A 22,240-nucleotide genomic window follows, 5' to 3' on the forward strand; every position below is an offset into this window, starting at 1 on the left:
GCAGAAGTAATTGCCTGTGGAAATTGCTGTGCTTTTATCTGTGGTGCTATTAAAACACCGGTTGAAATGAGGTGGCACAGACTGCATTGTTAATGGATTACCGTGGAGCAGGCGCTGTTGTTTCATTCGGCAGATGAGAAGTAGCTGAAAATAACCTGTCTCCCCTGTAAGAACTGTGCTTGTTAAGTGACATTCGCCAACACGGCCAAGTTTGCATGTGGTATAGGAATTTGTGCTATTCTTAGCAGGTTATTTGAGAATTTTCAGGCTTTGCTTGTCATCAAATGGGGAATGTATGTGTTTTATATTCTCTGTTTTGGGGGGCTACTTTGTGTGCTCATGGCAATGGCTGATCAGGTTGAAGAGAAATGAAGGGATAGTGCTGGCAGGAAATTCAGAGCTGAACAGAGTCACTTCCATCAGAGAGTGCCATGCAGCAGGTGCTGCTCACCTGTGGGATCACTCTCTTTCTCTCCTGGCTTCATCACCATCGTTCTGTCTGATGGAGTAGGGTTAGCACCTTCAGAGCCCCTTTGTGCATTCTCTGTATAGCCCAGTATTTTTTTTTCCCCTCGGACCATCATCCCTCCTTGGGGTGGGGCATCATACTTAAAACTCATTGGGGAAATACTAAGGACCAGTATGGCATAAAGCTGTGCTTCTCAAACTTTAACGTGCCTCAAAACCACCTGGAGAATTTGAAAAAAACATAACTTCCCAGGCTTCACCCCTAGAGATTCTGATCCATTAGGCCTGGGGTGGGCCTGAGAATTTGCATTTCTGCCAAATGCCCAGGTAATGTGATGCTGCTGCTCCAAGACCACAGTTTGAGAAGATTTTGGATAATTGAACCAGAGCAAACTCACCTCTTTGCAACAGGCTTTTCAGTGGTTTGTCCACAGCATTTATTAAGCAGCCACTGAATGCAGAGGAAGATGCCCCTGAAATGACTCCACCACAATTCCTGCACTCTAGAAAGTCTTCTATTTAAGGGAAAGCACAGGCTAACATATCACAGCAGGGTTTAACCACTCAAAGCCAAGAACTGAGGAGACCAGAGTCCAGGGATGATTGATTGAAAGATATTAACACTGGATAGTTCAGGAAGGAAAACTAAGCTTCACTATGGACCTATTCCATGCCAACATTGTGTTTGGCATTTGTCATGTGAATTCATTGAATCTTCCCAGCAACCCTGAGACATCAGGGTTATCCCTCCCCTTTCATAAATAAGGAAACGGAGGCTCTTACGCAAGTGTACGGCTCTTTTCTTTTCAGAGCCTGTGTCATTTTCACTACACCATGCTGCTTCCCAGCACAGCACACGACACACCTGGATGTTTAGTTAGTGTTTGTTGAATGAAGACATCTGATGATTAAGTTAGCGAGGTAACATTTTCAGGAAATTATTAACTCTAGAGAAAATTGTTTACCTTTAGTCTTTAACCATCCTGCTATTAATTTATTGAGCATTTATTATACACCAGGTATTGTGATAAGCATTTTATATACATTATCCCATTTATTAAAAAATAAAACTATAAGGCAGTTATCAACTCTATTATATACAAATAATTTAGAGAGGGTGAATGATTATCCTGAATTGGATAGTGGAATGAGGATTCCACATGGAAGCCTTTTTGTCTCCAAAGCCCAGACTTGGCATTCTCCTGTGCATCTCTCTCCCATACCAGATTGGTCTACTAGCGTGGCCATGACTAGTTACTTCTTTTCCTTCTTATGTTGCTACCCATTTCTGCCCAGACAGTGAGTTTCATAGCTATGGCTTTCAAGACATAGGAAATAAGAATTTAAAAGTTAGTTGCCAGTTACCATGCCAATATAAACATTATCCTCACACCCACTGCATCATTATCACATTAGAATAAGCAAAAGCAATAACAACAGCAAAGACCAAAAATACTACTTTAACAAAATTAGATGTGCTGCTATTATGGGGGCCAGATGAAATGGAATAAGGGACCGAGTCTGGTTCCCAGGCCTTATTTCCTCTCCCTCCCCTACTCCCCCCGGGTCTATAATTACTCTTCAGCCCTTCCTCATCCATGAATAGCTTCATTCGAAATCAGTAAATGTGTAGTTGATATTTCAGCTGATATGTCAAAGTTCTCAGCATTCATGGATTTTAGAGCTTGTTTTGGAGGCCTCTGTGCATGATGAGCTTGGTTTAAAATGTCTCTTTCTTCTGGACCCTAGTATTGTCCTGTAATGAGATATTCTGAGTCCACCTATATAATTAAAAAACAACAGTCTTCATTCAGGCTGCTGTTCCAGGTTACTGTCTTAACGACACGCCATCTAATGTGTGTCAACTGTCTTGACAGTTGACTCCAGGACAATTAACTGGAAGAGAAGATAACAGTGGGGGTTCTCTATGTACCAGCTCAGCATTCTGGGTACTTGAACACAGTATCTCATTTAATTCTGCCAGTGACCCAAGGAAGTGAGCAGGTATTTTCTCTCTCTCTCTCTCTCTCTCTTTTTTTTTTTTTTTTACATGGAGAGAAACAGAGAGAAAATGAATTTTTACATCTGGCCACACAGTTCTAAGCAGCTGAGTTGGAATTTGAACCCAGGAGGGTATAACTCTGAAGACTCCTTTGTTTCCTTATCAAGAGATAATATTGTGGGTGCGGAAGTCGCTGGGTTCACCTGTATGGATTTGCTGGGCTGCCCTTAACATAGAACGCAGAAAATTCGACTTCTGAACTCTTTCTCTGTCTTTGTAGACCCTGTTTGCTCTATTTCATTAATGACTTGGAAGTGAGAGAGTGTCTCTGGACCACTCAGCAATCAGTGCCCGTGTTGTGTGTGTTAATGACCTCCCCTCCCCCGGCCTATCCCCCACACAGCCACCAGTGCGGCTCCCTGATTTAATGAGCAGTTCGTCCTAACCAGATGGCCAGCTACGGGGAATCAAGGATCATAAGACTGGAGATTTTCTTTTAAGGGAAATTCACATAACTAGAGTCTTTTTTATTTTTTGGCAAAACAATGGAATTGAGTCTCCTTAAAATAAGCAGCAGTAAAGTATAATCTTAATACGAATAGCTATTGCGCTATCTGGTTTAAAAGCAAGGCTTGGAAAGGGCTTCTATTTCCACAGTGTTTCTGTTGGTACCTATGAGACCAAAGGGTGGCAGGGTAGCCAAGGTGGGAGTGGAGTTGAAGGATGGGAGAGGAGATGAGAGAGTGAGAGAGAATTGCTACTGTCTATATTTAGAAAAGACTGGCTTTTATTAGATAAGCCACTGTTTCTTTTTGATCTATCCGTGTTCTGGAAAAAATAATCAGTGAATAATTCAACCAGCGCTGATGATGAAAATGAGTTAAAACCAACATTTATGTTCATACAGTTGACTCTTTGTGTCCACTCCCCAAAGGCTCCAGGTATGAGGTTCTCCCGAGAAGGGTCAGGACAGTCTGCACTGGGAGGGGGTGGCTCTGGCCATTGTCCTGCTCTGGACAAGTTGGACATTCTGGGACCCTGGCTCAGGGACCACTCATGTGCTGTTTCTTCTCCTGCTCCTCCTCCTCACCTCTAGCACTTCTCTATGCCACCATCTTTGGGAATGTGACGACCATTTTCCAACAGATGTACGCCAACACCAACAGGTACCATGAGATGCTCAACAGCGTCCGGGACTTCCTGAAGCTCTATCAGGTGCCGAAAGGATTGAGCGAGCGAGTCATGGATTATATCGTGTCCACTTGGTCCATGTCCAGAGGCATTGACACAGAGAAGGTAAGGAGGGCAAGGAGCTCCGGTAAACCACTTGTCTCTCGCCTTTCCCTGTGGGGGCTGGGACTCTCCTAGGGCAGTGCTTCTCAAACCTGGCCGTGCCCAGAATTCACCTAGGAGGTTCTGGATTCTGGGGTCCTACCTCCAGAGGTGTTGATTGCTTCCAGATAAGCCTTACCCCAAGACCAGCAACTAGGTGACATTATTTAAGAAATTGAAAGGGCAAGGTATGTCTTCTGGAAAAGACAGAAACTAGAAAGTCTAACTGTCCAGGGAAGAATTTCTCAGATTTGGATGATGGTAAGAATCAAGTCCACAATTAGAGTAGGGTGATCAGTATTCCTGATTTTCCTTTTGCCCAGGCTCCAACAATAGCGGTACAGCACTAGTACTGATCTGGTCTTTTTTCAAACTTTTGTTATTTTGTTCATTATAGATTTTTTGCATGAACTTTAATTTTTTTTAAAAAACTTGCATTAAACTATGATTCATTTTGATTACTGAGTTTTTTGTCATCCCCTTATATTATGTGCCCAAGGCTGATACCTGACTCATCTCACCCAAGTCTTGACCCTGATAAGAATCCCACAATGTGTTCATTAAAACCAGAATCCCTACCTCCATCCCAGATCTATGGAATGAGAACTTGGGGGAGACGAGGGGGACTTTTAACAAGTACCCATGTCATACCATTTATCACACAAGTCCAGAAAACACCAGTCAAGGGTTTATGTCTTCATTGTTCATTGACTTGATCAGAGCGTCAGTTAGGGACCTCTCTCCGCATGTTTTCCCACCTGTGAAATGGAGAGGGTGATAAATCCCTATTGTTCTCTGAGTTGTGTTATTCTAGATGCATTTCAATGAAGTGAAGAAAATTGGTGGTACTGGAAATAATAGAAAAAAGATACAATGGACTTTCTATTATTCATTTATGAGCTGTCTTCTTTGTATATTTTCTGTAAGCAAATATTTAATCCCAGATCCATTTTGCTCTGCTTCTCAGTCTTTTCACCCTACTTTCCTTCCTTTATCACTAATACTGATTCCTTTCACTATTAGAATGAGGAAAACAGAAAGATAACACTGTTGCAAAAATACCTAATGACACATTCAAAGCCAAGTTCAAGTGACTTTGGGATCAGTTATCCATGTTCCTGTCTTCCTCCATTAGAATGGACAGTTGAGAGCTGACAATTTAAAAGGAAAAATTGAACAGAATTTAAACTGATCCTCAACTTCAAGGGAATGTTACTTTGGTTTTGTTGACTATCTGCCATGATAACAATCACAGTGTCACTACAGCCCCAGCCACCATTTCTTGAACGTGCATCAAGAACCGATATTTCTTGCATTTCTCCTACATGCCTGGCCCTGTACTAGTGCCTCATTTAGGGTCCACAAGAGCTCTGGGAGGCAGCACTTGTTAGCCTGTTGAGGGGATAAGGATGAGAGGGCCTTAACTGCTCCTGGTCACAGAGCAAAGAATAACAAAACCAGGCTTTGAATATAGTTTTGTCTGACTTCAAAGCTTGTGCTTTTCCTACTATTACTTTTTTTAAAAATTTAAAACACATGCTAGAGGGAAGAAGGATGAGTCCAGAGTTGTTCTAATTTCTTAAGTAGGCAGGGCATCAGCTGGAACTGAACTTAGTCCCTGGCTTTGCCAATCACCTGCCCCAACTGCTCCTGTTGTTTCTGCTCTACTCTCTCAACAATGCCTGTAGGTTCTGTGGGTTCCTGGCAGCTGATGGAGCAGAAAGGAACTTTGATCTCACTGCCCTGGGGCTCCTTTTCCCAGGCACCAGGATGCCTTTGTAAATCTGGTCATCTGGAACGAAGCCCTTCCCCACCCGCTCTGCAGGGCCAGGCTGGGTGGCTGCCCGTGGGAGACAGCACCGTCAGCATTTGCCTCTCTTCCCCCGAGACCCGTGGTCTCACTTTCCTGGAGGGCTTTGGGGTTTGCCCCAGGTCCTGGTCCAGATGGAAGAGGAATAGCCATGAAGTCAGCTGTGGCAACTCATTGCAGGGCCCGGCCTGGCTTGGGGCGGCTGTTCCTCCTGGCAGGGGCTTGTGGCAGGCAACTGCTGGGGAGAGAACCAGTCCTGTGGTCCCACCCTCTCCCTGGCTTCCCCTCCTCTCCATTCTAGGTCAGAATGGTCAGGGATGACCAGGGGAGCTGGGGGGTGGGCAGGGCACCAGTTTTAGAGGTAATTCATTCGTGATCTTGAGCCCATCACTTGTCTCTCGGAGCCTTAGTTTCCATGTCTGTAACACATGGAAACTAGATGACTTTTAAGAAAAGATGACTTCGAAGGCACTTTTGGCAATGACCTTCTGGACTTCAAAGCCTCCGTCAGATGACCTGCTGCTGCTGTGACACCATCAAACACGAGAGCTCACAGACATTGAGCACTTATGTGTGCCCGGCATTGTGCCAGGACTGTCCACACAACAGGTTATGGAATCCTCCGAAAATTCTATGTTCAAGTTCAAAAATGAAGATTCCGGGAGAGGAGCTAAGTGTTGCTTCAAGTTCACACACCTGGTTGAGGGCTGAGGCTGGGCCTTGAATCCAGATCTGCCGGACCCTAAAGCCCCTTCTCTTTGACCCATCCCTCTGTCCTGCCCAGCCTGGGGGACGTCCATGAGCCTCCGTAGTGACATTTCCTGAAGGAATAGCAAGGATGGTCTCTCCCCAGTACCAAGCAGTGGGGGAAAGGCAGCCCAGGAAGGCTGTGGGGTCTCAGGACTGGGACCCTCCCTCAGAGAGAGGAGCTCCAGACACCCTTCCCACCCCAGCGTAGAGCCAGTGGACGGACCGTGGACACGACGGACGTCTGTGACAGTCTGCAGCTTCCCCACCCCGGCTTCCCTCACCTCCGCACGCTGTCCTCTCCCTTGCTCCGGGAACGGTGCCCATGAGGAAAACATTGTCTCCGTGCCAAGGCCTTGTTCTCTAGCAGCCTCTGCCGGCAAAGTCTAGTCCAGGGGAAACCAAATATTTAAAGGTGAACTCACCTGGAGAGTAAATCTTGGTTCTGAACGACCAGGCACAACTGTGGCATGACATGTGACATGTGAGTGTTCCCCACTCCCTGGCGATCTGCTTGGGGAGAAGAGGACCCAAATTAAGTCTGCATTTCTGCAGGAGTCTTGTTCTCAATGAGCCTTGTGGAGGGTGCTCTGCCCAAACGCTGACGCTCTGAATCTTCCTCTCTGCCTTGGTCAGTCTCCATCCTCATCTCCCAGAGTGCTGGTTCACTTCCTGGGCATCCTGTGAGCCCAGAGAAAGAAGACAGTGGCACATGGAGGGAGGGGATCTGTGTTTATGGAATCTCCTCCTGGGGCCAAGCGTCGTTCCAGGCAGTATACCAGTAGATGTGATTTCATTTCATCCTCACAAGTCACTGTTAGCAGTCTGCATTTTACAGGAGAAACTGAAGTGTCACTTGGAGGGGAAGGAGCTGGGGTTTCAGGTATTTGACCTGTTTCCACTGCTATGTGTCATGCACAACACGGGGCACCCGACAAGGTGGGGGATATGGGTGAAGCCATCAAGGGCAAGGCGAGTTTTGAGCTGGGTTTTGAAGGAGGCTAAGGGACTTCCAAATTTGGGAGATGCAGAGGCAAATGGCTTGTGCTAAGGCGAAGAAGCAGGGGTCGGAAAGTACCCAGCACCTCAAGGAAACTGTCTTCGCTGAACATGTTTGATTTTATGCTCCCAGCTTTATTCACAAGCTAGGATGGGAGAAAGGATTATTTAGAAAGACTCCTGATTTCTCTGCAGAAGTTCATTGGATGGAGTCCTATTGTGTTACTTAATGCTTGCTATGTAAGCGGCTATGCAATGGGTTTTCTTTTGCAAAGATGTATTTCAGGGAAATATTTCTAACTTTAGAAAAACCTGGGAATTTTTTATTCCTTCAGGAGATGAGACTTGCGTGGCCTCCTACGGTTCCCATTTTTGCTTGAATTCCGACATGCTGCCAAGATGCCTCAAGTCAAATTACAAGCCCCTTTGGGGCAGCTGCCCAGTTAGGAAGTGGTGAGGATGTAACGTAGGCTCTGCTGCCAAGCTATGCAGTCTGAGACCCCAGCCCTGCCGTTTCCTGGCTGGGCAACTTTGGGCAAGTTATTTATCTTACTTGGGCCTCGGTTTCCTCATCTGTAAAATGATGTAGTAACAGCACTTACATCATAGGGTTTATGTGAGGGTTAAATTAGCTAATGCATATAACATTTAATGTAAAATCAAAACCCTTCCCAACCTCTCCTATGCTTATTTCCTTCTTTACTCTCCTCAGCACTTAGCACTAAATTTTATTTATTTTGCTTATTATTGGTCTCCTCCCACTAGATGGTAAGTTACACAAGGGCATGGACTTTTATCTTTTTCTTTTTTTCGCTGCCGCATCCTCAGAGCCTAGAAGGATGTCTGGCGTACCGTAAATATCAAATGAATGGATGATTCTAAAGGTCTTGGCAATACCAGGCACACAGTACATGTTCAGCAAATGTTACTTTATATCTTTTTAACATAATAACCCATATTCGCTCCTTCAGCAGATCATGTCAGTTCTACCTTCAGAGCGTACTCTGAGTTTGACCACTTCTCACTGGCTCCACTGCCAGCGTGCCGGTCCGAGTTCCCCTACCTCCCACCTGGACGACTCCAAGAGTGACATAACTGGGTTCCTTGACTCTCCACTCTTGCCGCCCTACAGTCGGGGATCTCTCACCCCACTCGCTGGCTGTGATGAGCCTGTTACATCAGGTCATGCCATCCCCCTGCTCAAAAATCCTCCAGGGTTTCCCCATCACACTCAGAATAAAATCAAAGGCCTATTATAGCCTGAAAGTCTCCCATGCTCAGTGTTCTCTCTGAACTTCATCTCCTGCCCCTTTGCCCTCATTCATGTTGGCTGTTGCTCGGGCCCCTTTGTGTTTGCCATCCTCCTGGAAGGTTCTTCTTTCATGTGGCTCACTATGACACAATTTTCAGGTGTCAGCTTAAATGTCACCTCCTACTGTACTGGTCTACGGGAGTCCCACATACTCTCAGCCCCGACTCTCAGACCCGTGTCCTGAGCATTTAGCCAGATTTTTTTTGGACACTGCCTGTCTCTCCCATAAGACTGTAAGCTCCACGAGGGCAGGTACTTTGGCTGGAAGAGCACAGTCTGGCCTAGTGAGTGTGTTGCTTCTGCCCCTGCGGTGCTGAGGGAAGTGGGCTATTGGTCACAGTAAGGACCCTCACACTGTTTCTTCCTGTGCCTGGCCAGGTCCTGCAGATCTGCCCCAAGGACATGAGAGCTGACATCTGTGTACACCTGAACCGCAAGGTGTTCAAGGAGCACCCAGCCTTCCGGCTGGCCAGCGATGGCTGCCTGCGGGCGCTGGCTATGGAGTTCCAGACGGTGCACTGTGCCCCGGGGGACCTCATCTACCACGCAGGAGAGAGTGTTGACAGCCTCTGCTTTGTGGTGTCCGGCTCGCTGGAGGTGATCCAGGATGATGAGGTGGTGGCCATCCTAGGTAGGTGTTGGCTTTGCCAGACGGACACCTTCTGCTACCTGGTGTTGGCTTAGCTACTGGGCAGCTCAGTGCCGCTGCCACCTTCAACCAGAGATTGCTCCAAGGGCAGGGCCATCGTTGCTGGAGGGCCATCCACTCATCTGTCCAACAAACAAATATTTGAGTGCCTGTTTTGTGCCATTTGCTGTTTGAGGCGCTTGAGGTGTTTCGGTGACAAAAATGCATTTTGTCCTCAAGGGGCTCCCTGACTAGTAGAGGAGAAGAACAAATAAACATTTACAAAACAGAGGAAGGGGCATCTAATCTAGTATTCAAGTGGGAAAGATTCCTATACCTGTACTGAAACCTAACGTGAGAATAAGTTAGCACAGAGAAGAGAAGAGATGAAGGAATATTCTAAGAGGGGATAATGCACGAAATCCCAGCAAAGAGAGAGAGGGAGAGAGAGAGAGAGAGAGTGCACGCGAGAAACGACTCGGGGAACTGTGAGTTATTCGATGTGGCTGGAGCGCACAGAACAAGAAGGGACATGGCGAGAAATGAGGCTGGGGAGAGAGCTAAGCACTAGGCAGATCATGGTAGGCTCTAGAAACCGTGTTAAGGGACTTGAATTTTATTTGGGGGAGCCAAAGCAGGAGAGAGACACGATCAGATTTGTACTTTAAAAAGATGACAGTAGTTGTAGCTTGGAGAGAGGATTGATAGAGGGAGGGGGAGGCAGGGAGACCAGGTTGGACACATGTCATCTAGGGACAAGCTGATGGTGGCCTGAACTGTTGCGGCAGGCCGATGGAGAGAAACAGACGGAGTTGAGGTATTTAAGAAGTAGAATCACTAGAACCTAATGACAGATTTGCTGTAGGGAGAGAGAGAGAAGTCAACGAGGACCGTAGGGTTTCTCACATGGATGACAGGGAAGCTGGTCCAGCACACACAGTAATAGGGGACATGGGAGGAGGAGCAGGGACTTGGGGGGACATGTTGGCATTTGGGATGTTGAGCACCAGTGGCTTTTGAGAAATTGATCTGATTTCCTGGGATAACTACAGAGCAGATCCTTATTGGGGGCATGTCTCTCTTAGGCCAGCAAGCCATTATCATCATAATAACCATCATTTATGGTCATCTACTCTGTGCCAAGCATTTGTAATGCAGATTCTCATTTAATCCTTACAGTAATTCTATGAAATGGTTTTATCATCCCCTTTTTGTAGGTGAGACAGTTAAGGCTCAGAGAGGTTAAGGAAATATCCTCATGGCTGGTGAGGTCCACGGAGCCAGCATCGTGGAGTCCTTCTGACTCTAAAACCTCTGCTTCGATCCATTGTGCAGCATTGCAGTCCTCACGATAGTGAATGTACTGGGCTGGCCCATTAAGTTACCAGGCTCTGCTAGACATCGTAGATGTGTGTTTTATCTTTTGCATGTGATTTCTTAGGAAACTGAGGCAGAGAAAGATTAAGTTACACTGAAGTTAGAATTGAGATTCAAACTACATAGAGACATAGATAGTATTATTTAAAAAACAAAACAAAACAAAACAGAACCCAAACTGTGTTCCTGCTTCACTGGAGTACATGGTACACAGCTCCCTTCCTGCTCCCCTGGCCCTGAGCCAACTGGCCTTCTTGATTACATTTTGCTCAAGCTAAACCAAGGATGATTTATATTCCTTCAGCATATGCTGGCAGATGGTCAGAGGGAGACTGGGATACAGACTGGGTGGGGAACGGAGGCTGACCTCTTTGCTAAAATAAGTGTTCTAGAGTCCATGGTAGCCATTAAACTCTGCAGACCAGAGTTCCTCCCTCCCTTGCCCCCTTATCACAGAGAAGTGAGACTTGACCGTGTATAAGGAACAGGACACATGAAGGTTAAAGCCTTGGATTTAGTATATCTGAAGGGAAAGGGCATTTATCACTACCTTTAATATACTCACCAGTGTCCTTGAGAAAGAGGACTTTCTGCTGCTAATAGCTATTGGGATGTTTGCCTGGCTGAGGAGAAAAGTAAGTCTCCACTAGTGAGCAATCCTTTGAATTCAAATTACCCGTTTGGTGTGGGGTGACTTTTACCCATCTCCCCACTGGTAACACACCATATGCCTTTCCAAGGAATTTGGCCTGGTGACCAGCACCATCCTCCTTCCCTACCTATGTGCAGGGCATCCTTAACGACCCACCCTCAACAGCTACACTACTAGGAGTTGGTCTGGACCCCTAGACCAGACATGGAGGAATGACAGAGCTGAAGAAGGGGAAGGGAAACAGCTACCTCCTGCGCCCCTCTTGTTTCCCCTGAGCCTGGGCTTCTGGTGGGGAAGCAACCAAGGCTTGATTTAGTGTTGATTTACTTGGTCAATTGACTGCTTCTCTAAATCCAGCCCTCTGCCTCGGGCCCTCCTGGGCATCCTGCCTGCTCCAATTAGCAATGTGGATGGGAGCTCTGAAATAGCTCCGCAGCTTTGGATTCAAAACGGTTGTTGCCCTCAAGCTGTCCAGACTAGAAAAAGCTTCTCCAATGTGTCCCCAGGAGCCAGGTTGGGTCCAAAAAGTAGGTCCGAGCTCAATATCCTAAATAACCTGTCTCATTTCAAATGGCTCTTATTCTATAAAAGGACAAGATGACTCCTTTGAGCCAATCTGACTTCTGGGCCAAGAGACGTAAGAGATTCCAAGCTATATGCTCCTTGGCAACTTAAGTTTAGAGTTTTGTTGTTGTTGTTGTTTGTCTCTAATTAGAATATCTTGCTCAATGAACTGAAATCAGTTTGTGCTTGCAAAAGCATCAAATGGGTATTGTAACTAGATCTTCGTTGTCTGTTACTGCCCTTCCGTTCAATCTACCTAAAATTTATTGAACACCACCTACTGTCTGTCAGTCACTTTCATAGAGGTGGGGACCTAGCATCTTCATGATGACATTAGTCCAGCCTCCAAGGAGTTGGTGTGAGTGGAGGGAACTGACAACAGAGAGATATAACCATCACCCTGCATGATGAACATTGCCACAGAGAGAATGCAGGTGTTGCAGAGGGTCACTGGAGGAGCCGTGAGCAGCTATTATGTATCCAGTGCTCCAAAGAAGATGGAAAATATCCAGGGAATCCTTAGTTATCACAAGCAGAAGGCTTTAGAAAAAAGGCCAGAGCCCGTCCATCTCATTCTTTTGCTCTGTGTAGTCTCTTGTTATCAGTTCACTCATTTACATTCTGCTAATTTGGTTCCTCTTTCCAGTTCTAATATTCCACCCGCATTCTCTGTTTAATTTTAGCACACACTCCAAGAATGAGAAAAAAGGGTCAGTACTCATAACTGAGTGTGTTTAGTATGTGTTAAAAATAAAGTCCTTTCTGATTAAAGTCTTATAAACAAGAGTGGTTTTCAAACTTTTGTGACTGCAACCCACTATGTGAAATGCATATGACATTGCAAACTAATACACAAGTGCGCACACAAATATACATAAACCTCAGTACTTCTCTTGCTACATGAAATGCAACCTAATGTTTTCTATTAGATTCTGTTCTCTTTCATTTAAAAAAAATTGAGTGTCATGACCCACTAAATTGCTTTCTTGACCCGATTGCAGCCTGTAGTTTAAAACATGGTCCCACAAACCTAGGCAATATTCTCTGAGAACAGAGAGCATGCCAGAAATCTCTTAAGATCTCTTTCCCCCTGCTGTTCTCTCTGCCTTAATTTTGACATGACATCCTCCCAATCTCCTTTTGGAATTCTCATAGAAATCACTTAATGGCTTCTCAAATTTAGTTTCTTGGCTCCTTGAAATAAATTCAAGCTTTTAGCATGTGCATTTTATTCATTCGGTTTTTAAAAGTAATTTTCTTTTAATTTTTATAGGTATCAGCATAAAAAGATGTAGGTACCATTTTGCCCCTGCCCAAATGGCACTATTAGCGTCTGCATGTGAGCTGTTATCTTGGTATTCTTTTTACTGTTTGGCTCACCAGCTAGCATCAGGGCTGTGCTTAAGTGTGTTGAATATCTCCCTGTGTTTCTGTCTTATAAGTGCAGTATTGATACAATCTTGTTTCGCTGTAATGTAGTGTCCCTGTAGTAACTTTTGTGCGTTTTGCATTTTAATACTTAATTTATATTTTAATCATGGGTCATTTTGTGTCTTTTTTCCCCTTCTTTTTTCCATTCTGTTGGGCAAAACAGAAGTCCCATGGCCAGACTGCACCAAGTAGTGGGAAGAGCCCTGGGCTTGGAGCTGCAGGCTGAACTGTAGCCCTGGCTCTGCGCTGACTCCTTACAGCAATTGCCTCTGAGTGGTTAAGAGTCTTCCAAGGCCTCTTACATTTCTCCTAAGCCCATTGCACTGTATCAATTGTGTGTTTACTCACCTTTCTCTCCTGTGAGCCCCAGGCCCTTTAATTTTGCATTTCCAGCGTCTAGCACACAGCCCAGCACAGGGAGGCACCAGGAATGGAATGGAATTGAAAGGAAGGCAGGCTGGGCTGTGAAGGGCCCCCCAGTCCAGAGTGAGACTTTATCTTGTGGGGATGAGGGGCCCAGAGAGAGGTTTGGAGAGGGAAGTGAAAAGAAGATTTGGGTCCCACAAATACAGAGGCATGGGGACTAGCAGGGAGGCTCAGGAGAAACGGTGAAGCCTTGAGTAAGGTAATGGAAGTAGGCCAGAGTCCAGCGATAACAGGGAGGAGGAGCTGCCAGTTGGGGAAGGTGAGGAGGGGGGATAGTTTCCAACAGGGCTAGAGCAGGAAGAGGGAGGAAAATGGGTCTATTTTGTTGAGTTTGCAATGTCCTTTTAGAGTAAATCCAGGCCTCGCTCTCAACCAGAGGAAACTCTTCTCCATTTGTGGATGGGCCAGAGCCTGTCCACGGAGGGGAAGTAGCCACAGGGAAGGTGGATGAGCAGCCCCAGCTCACGTGGCACAGATCCTACGTGAAGTCCTGTCACTATTGCATTTGGGGTTTACATGTCCATTCTCTCTAAAGCATAGGTAAAGGCATGAATACTTGTTCACAGATGAAATCTTTTTTTTTTTTTTTTTTCAATGGAACACCTCCCCCTACTCACAGTTCCTAATTTGGAAGCCACTCTCATCTTTGCTTAGATAGTTAGCTTCTTGGGTCCATGGATCTTGTTTGGATATCAGTGCAGCATGTATTCATTTAGCAATGTCACAGCATAACATGGTATTAGTTTCTTTAGGGGTACAGAGAAAATCCTTGCTTGGGGGAATGTTCTGTCACACTTGGTGAGACAAATGCATGGTTAGTGACAATAAATAACATAAGTACTCCTTTCTATAGACTTTCTAGAGTGAGCAGGGAAATGTTCACGGAGGAGTAGAAGCTGAACTGGGCTTGGAAGGACCAGTAAAATTTCGTAGGCTGAGTCCTTAAGTGGGAAGTGCCGCATGAGCCTCTCGAGGCGTTAGACGTGGGAATGTGTGTGGCATGTTCAGGGACCAGTTGAGCAGAGCAGACTTCCTATGCTGCCGGGGATTCTCAATTTTAGTGAGCACAAGACTCAGCTGGGAAGTTTGTTCACGATGCCAGGTCGCAGCTGCTCTGCGTAGATCCTGATCTGTAGCTCTAGCGTGGAGCCTTGGAGTCTTCATTGCTAACAAGCCCCAGAAGTGGTAGCACGCAGGCGGTTAGAGGACTCTACACTGCGAGAAACGTGGCTTTAGGTGGTCACTTCGGAAGGTTTTTGTGGGATGGAGTGAGATGATGAATGCGGGGAAGGTAGTAAGGCAGGGAAGCGCTGGGTAGGGGAACTTTGATTCCATTAATTTAAACTATATGAAATTGCCAATTTTCAACTTTTGTGACCTACCAATTGATAAGATAAACTTCCTAGTGATCTATGTAAGAGGCAATGAGGGCCTAGCGTAGGGTGGTGGCTCTGTGAAGATGGAGTCAGGGTTTGGACAGAGGAGGGAGGGCATTCTAGATGGAAAGGACGGTGTGAGCTGAGGCCTGGGGAGGGACAGTGGGGAGGGTGTTTACCAACCGTAAGAAACCCCGAGAGCTGGAGCTAAGAGCCCTGTAGGGCAGCAATGGTTATGGGGCTGGGGAGGCCTGTTAGGGCCAATCTGTGGATGGTTTAAATGCCAGCATGAGGAACCAGGCGGTGGGAAACCACTGAAGGTGCTGAGTAAAGTATGACACCCTTAAAGCTGTGATTTGTAAGGATTAATGGATGGGACAGAGAGGCCATTAGGCAACTATGGCTTATGGTGCACACGAGGAGTATTAAAGCACAGGCAGTAAAAGAGGAGACAAGAGCAGAGTTGCCAAATAAAATACACGATGCCCACTTACATTTGAATTTCATGTAGATAGCAAACAATTTTTGGCATAAGTGTTACTCAGATATTTTGTGGGACGTGCCTATGAGTGAAGTTATTAATTTGTATGAAGTTCAGTTTTACCTGGGCATCTTGCATTGTTATTCGCTAAATGTGCCACACATGTTTGGGAGGGACAGGTGGATGAAACATCATGAAGGAGAGTCTGTGAGGTTGTAAATAATTGGATGTGGGGAGCAAACGGAGGTGAGAGAGGTGATTCTGTTGTTTGGGGAGTGGGGAAATGATAGCACTTTGGTAGGAGGCCAAGTCAGGGTGAAGAAGCAGTGAGAGAGAAACTGATGGGCTTCAGTTTGACTTGTTGCATTTAATAGGGGATCCAAATGGGGGGTCCGCCAGTTACTCAGACCCTCTGGGTCTGGAACTGGGAAAAGAAGCCAGAGCTTACAACAGAGATTTAGGATTCAGAGGAAGGAGTATGAGATGGAAAGAAAGAAAGAAAGAAAGACACCGAGAAAACATATGAATGTTTTTTAAGTGGCCAAGTGTTTCAGTGCATTTAAAAAGAAATGGGAAAGCTGGGCACAGTGGTGCACGCCTGTAGTCCCAGCTACTCAAGAGGCTGAGGCAAGAGGATTGCTTGACCCAGGAGTTTAAGGCTACAGTGCATTATGATTTGACCTGTATATAGCCACTCTACATAAGCCTGGGCAACATAGCCAGACCCCATCTCTTAAAAAAAAAAAAATGCAAGTATAGCCATTCAAAATGCTCATAAGGGATTATAAATTATATTAGTAATTTTTATGATAAGCAAAGTAAATTAAATACAATTTTTAAGTGCAATATGATCTTAGTTATGTGGAGGAAAAAAGCATTTATAGATAAAAGCCCATAAGCATCTTCACCAACATATTATAGTGCATGTCTTGTTTGTGAGCTATAGGAGATTTTAATTTTCTCTTTTATATTTGTATGTCTTTCAAGCCTTCCTTAAAAGAGCATATGCTACTTTCAAAATGAAGAAAAATTTTGTTTTAATTTTCAAGTAGGTATTGAGAAAGTTAGCATTATTTCAAGTTTCACATATCATTTTGGTTATTACTAGGATATAATTTTAAAAGAATGACATTATTCAAATAGGTGTCTTGACAGCATTTCTTTACTGATCCAATGGGGGGGGGGCGGAAATGACATTTACTTTTGTATCTACTACCCAACCCCTCCCTCTAACAGTCCTTGAAGAGGAGGATGGCCAGGCAATGAAAATAGAATGACTTATCTAACAAAGGTCTAAAACAACAAGAACTTTGTGTAAACCCTCGTTGTCCTAATGATGGAGAAGCTAAATCTTTCACAGAGATGTTTCCTGAGATCCTTGTGGGCTGGAGGGTGGAGGGGGTCCCCACCGTGCTGCCATCGCTGTGCCGCAGTGCTCCACACTGCTCTGGGGACTTGGTGAAGTCGCTGGGTGAACGTGACTGCCTCTTGCCACATAATAATGGTGTTTGCTCACTCTCAGCACATGGGGAGGAGGCTTTGTTTAAGTGTCTCTCTAAACACACCAACCAAGCATTAATATTCATATAGCTGTTCCATCATCCAAAGCAATTACATTACAGCCACACTTTTTGCAAGGAGCTATAGTGCTAGAACTTCAGAAATGCAAAAGTAGTTGTATCGGGTAATGCATGCATTATCTGATTGAGAGAGGTTGGGGGTGGAGTCCAAGTGCTCTTTCCTAATTCTGTTTTTGCTTAAGCAATTTAAAAAATTGGTTTGCAGTCTCAGAAGACACTAGCAGTTAGGAGAGTTGATCAATCCTTCTAAAGGAAATTCTCATAACTTTAGTGTCCAAAGGGACTGGTTGAATCATAAATTATGATAAATCAAGGTAGTTGTTTTCATGATGATATGAAGTTTTATTGGCATGCAAAATATCTCACATATAATTTTAAGTTGTAAAAAAAAGAATATATAGTGCACTCTCTCTCTTTCTCTCTACATGTGTATATATACATGGTAACCTCAACTACATAAAAACGCATATATAAGTAGAAAAAAGATGGAAAGTGTACCAAAATGTTAACTGAGGTTTTCTGGATGATAGACTTTAGAATAATTTTTATTGTCTATTTTTTCAATATATTTCAATTACTTTCTACAATTCACTTATATTTTATAAATAACCACAAGAGGAAAAAATAAAGCCAATTTTCATTTCTCATCTGTAGCAATCTTGGAAAATTGTCCCCTGCTCTCAGTGGAAGCTTTGTGATCTGTTTGCTTGGTGGAGAAATATCAGCTAATATAATTTTATCTAATTGCAGTTGTGAAGAATTGTCATGTTTCCAAGCCATTGCTTAGACTTAACCTTCTATGGCTGAGCCCCCATTCAGACAGAGGTGCCAGCCTTGTTTGCTCATGCTCAGCAGAGTCCCGACAAGGAAGGCTGGTGACCCATATTTGGGTGAAGTTTTAATACTTTTAAAGAGAACACTTGTGTCATAGGGCAATTTCTAGCATGCATTATCTTTATCTCTTCGTTTTAAATTTATAAATTCTCAGCTTAGCATTAAGCTGGATGACAGTAAATTACAGGAGTGTTTCTGAGCAGATCAGCAAATTCCTTTCTTCCTGAGTGAGGTGGACAGTGTAGCTACCTGAGGATACCCAGGTTATTACACCTGGACTGGGGACCAATCCTCTCTCCTCAAAGTCATCCAGCATGAGACATTCTCAGTCTGTCACATGCTGCCCACCTTACAGTGTTCCTCTCAGACTCATCTTTTCATTGATGTCTTCATTTATTCATTCCATAAACACACCAGGTACAGTTCTAAGGGCTGGAGATACAACAGTGACACAAACAGACATACCTTTCCCAGAGCTGACCTTCTCATTGAGGAGACAGACAAGTAAATATGTATTTTGTAACACAATACCAGGAGTTGTAATAAAATTAAGAGCAGAATACTGTGAGGGCTTATATGACTGGCATCTAATCCAGCCCAGCCATGAGCAGTCAAGGAAGGTGATGTCTGAGCTGAATCCCAGCAGGGGCCGCAGGGGCCATGGTGGGTGGCAAAGGAAGATTCCAGGATGTTCCAGTTATTATTGTCTATGGTGAGAGCAGCATTAGGAGAGTACAAGAATGAGGAGCAAGATTAGAGCAGCCTGAGAAATGAAGAAGAGTGGGCGTTGGGTTCAGGGGTGCTTAATAAGTCACGTAGGTCTCCCCAGAGTTCTGAACTGAGACAGACAGTAAGTACAACAGGTATAGGTCAAAACATCACCTTTTGCTTTCCAGATAGACCTAGTATTAGAGAATTTAAATGCTTTATATTTGCATCCGAGAAGTCTTCTCAGTATTGAGGCCCAGAATCAGACCCACCCTGTGGTGCTGACCAGCACAAGCCTGCCCCTACGGGTCGGCTCCATACATCTGGCTCGGAGGGTTAGAAGAACATGCGTCTGGCAGGAGTTTGTTCCTGAGGAGAGAGCAGGGAGCTGGCCGACACGTGAGCATGTTCTCCTTCCAAACTCAGAATCAGATGAAGGGAAGGGGAGATTAAGGGAATGATGCAACTGGAACCACCTTCCCACAGAAGGAAATGCCAGGAATAGGGACATATTATTCCCCCTTAACAGTAAAAACAAAGAGACAGCGTAGATAAGACTACCGAGAAGTTTAGCTGATAAAGGAAAGTGAATATAGCCCAAACCAGCTATCTTCGTTCACAACCATCCAACATTTTTTCCTGCTATTTGGAAAAATCCGCTCTCTTTCATGTGTATCTAAATTCTCTGGGCTCACCACGTAAGGCCAGCCCCATTCCTGTCCTCTTTACGAAATCTCCGTAGTCCTGCCTAGCCCAGCCTCTCCCGCATCTTGGTGTGACATTTTGTTGTGGTGGCTTTACACTTCAGTGTTACGCACGTGTGTAAGTTTTGTCTCGTTACATTGTAAGCCACTTGAGCAGAGAGATGATCTCATACCCTTCTGTTTCATCCCCCTCAGTCGCTGGAACCCTGCCTGAGCCATGATGGGTAAGGCCACCTTGCTGAACTGGGTTGAAATGTGTGCAGGGAGATGGTGAAGCGTAACCCCACTTTTAGAAACTTTCAGTCTCCCAGGTGCCTGGGAGAAGAGAATCGGGTGCAGTCCCCCTAGAACCTGGCATAATCTTACAGGTTCTTATGTGGGTTTCACTGACCAGACATGTGGCTGACGTGCCCAGGTGTCGAGTCACTAATGCAGAGATGGTTTGCAGAAGAGCATAACCATTGCTCTTCTTTGTACCAACCTCAAAAGAAAACAAATATTGCTTGAACATCTCTGAGCTCTCTTACAAAACCTAAAATGAGACCAAACTTTTCTAGAAGTAGATGACTGTCTAAGAAGTAGAGTGAAATGCAGGCCTGTCCCCGGAGCCAGGGCCTTGTCAGCATCTCTGCGGTCCCTGCTTTCTTTGTTGGCATAATAGATCAAGTAAAACATGTTGGCTGAGCACCTGACACCCCAGCACAATCAGATAAGACCTGGCGCTTAGAGCCAAGGCTGTATTCCTACTCACAGCTCGGATGGGAAGGCAAGTTGATGAGATTTCCACTGTGTCTCTCTGTCTTTGATTTATGTTTTCACATCTGTAAACGTAGCAGATAAAACAAGGTCACATACCGCCAGCGGCATTTATTTTTGTAAGAGGGATAAGAAGAGCTTTGTAGCTTTATTACAGATAAGAGATGGCAATATTTACAAGATGTCAAAAGTTTTTGCTTACCTACTCTCCCCCATGGTCTCAGGCAATCCAAAGGAAATAGCTGTAAATATATGTGGGAGAGTTTATTAATTATTCCATAAACTTGAATGGCTGGACGTCAGCACTTTTGGGGTGAGGTTTGGAGCAGGGTCCCTGGCTGGTGCATGAGCCTGGCACGCAGGGAGTCGTCAGCAGCCCTGGCCCTCTGTTCCGCAGTCAGGGCTGGGCTGGGCAGTGGGTATTACCAAGGTGGATACCACTCTAGCTCCTGGATCTTTTGTTCTGAATGTGCTGCCAGAGTCTCCATCATCATGTTACTGCTCAGACCTTCAGATACATGGAAGTCCACACTTCTTCCTGGTGCAGGTGAAGAAAAGATCTATGGTCGACACATTGTACGGCCCCCCTGGACCATGGAGTTCTGAACTGGCTAGGATACAGGTTCAGCTGCTCCAACAAAATCCCAAAAGAATGGAAGCTTAGACAAGGTAGAAGCTTATTCTTCTCTTGTGTAGCAGTCCAGGTATGAGAGGGCTGTTGTGGCAAGGCTGTTGTGGCTTAGGGTATTGGGCACCTAGCCTCATACTAGAGTGTTGCTTTACCCTAAAGTAGATGATTCCTTTGGCCTCCTGGTCCAAGATAGCTCACAGACTCATTGCTGCCAGGAGGAAGAGTCGGGGAGGGGAAGAGGAAGGAGACAACATGATCCTTCCCTTTTAGGGCGTGACCTGCATTGCGTACATCCCTTCTGCATACCTCCCTTAATCAGAGCTTAGACAAATGGCCACGCCTAGCTGCAATGTAGTCTTTATTTTGGACATCTTTGTTCTCAGTTCAAAATCATGGGTTCCATTATTGCAGAGGAGAGAACTGATGTGGGGGAACAGGTGGAAGCCTGCCTAGACCGTAGCTCCTTAAGGTCAAATTTCTGCCTCCAATCTAGCCTTATTGCCATCACCTACCATGGTGCCCACCACAAGGCAGGTCTCACTGAACATGGATTGAAGCAGGAGGGGATACAGAGGATAGCCCACTGGGAGCATTGGGGGGAGGCTCTGCTAGCTTGGGGGCCACACAGCAGTCACAGGCAGGCAGTGAGGCCTCTCTGGAACTCACTTTTCTCTCTTTAAAATGGGGCTGATAATCCCTGTGGAATTTGCTTCACAGGGCTGTTGGGAGGACTCTTCTTTTACAGCAGCTACTATTTATTGAGTACTTACTGTGTTCCAAGCACAGTGTTAAGTTCTTTGTTCACATTCTTCCATGGAAACCTCACAACAGCCCCATGAGGTGGTGTCACAGTCTGTCCAGGCTGCTGTAACAAAATACCAGAGGCTGAGTGGCTTATACACAGCAGAAATATATTTCTCACAGTTCTGGAGACTGGGAAGTCCAAGGTCAAGGTACCAGCAGATTTGGTGTCTGGTGAGGGTCTGCTTTCCGGTTCATAGCTGGTGCCTTCCCACCGTGTCCTCACATGGAAGATGGGGTGAGGGAGCTCTCTGGGGTTTCTTTTAGAAGGGCACTAATCTCAATCATGACAGCGATACCTTCATGACCCAATCACCTCCCAAAGCTCTCACCTCCAAATACCACCATATTGGGTTTAGGATTAGCATACGGATTTGGGGAGGCGGGGGTGGGGGACACAGATGTTCAGACCATAGCAGGTTGGTATTGTTATCGACGTTTTATAGCTGAGTACATTGAGGCTGGGAGAGGTTAGGAAGATGTCAAATGCTGTTCATTTATTTGTGCATTCGACAACCATTGAGTGTCTGCCATGTGCCAGAGATGGTGCTGGGGGTGTGGCAGTGACAAGTATGGTGGGTGCTTCCAGAGGGAACAAGGAATGCACAGGGCACACATAAT

At 45.3% G+C, this 22,240-nt stretch overlaps 1 protein-coding gene across 2 annotated transcripts in view; it reads left to right on the forward strand.

The window, feature by feature from the left end:
* Positions 1–22,240, forward strand: part of KCNH1 (potassium voltage-gated channel subfamily H member 1) — a 311,923-nt gene that overhangs the window by 214,348 nt on the left and 75,335 nt on the right. For both annotated transcript variants that reach the window (XM_069459283.1, XM_069459284.1), the window contains exons 8-9: positions 3,567–3,766; positions 9,049–9,301. In XM_069459283.1, coding sequence (XP_069315384.1) covers positions 3,567–3,766; positions 9,049–9,301 — 453 coding nt within the window. The remainder of the gene's footprint in view (positions 1–3,566; positions 3,767–9,048; positions 9,302–22,240) is intronic.

This window comes from Eulemur rufifrons, chromosome 27 (assembly GCF_041146395.1).
Source record: "Eulemur rufifrons isolate Redbay chromosome 27, OSU_ERuf_1, whole genome shotgun sequence".
Classification (NCBI taxonomy): Eukaryota; Metazoa; Chordata; class Mammalia; order Primates; family Lemuridae; genus Eulemur; species Eulemur rufifrons.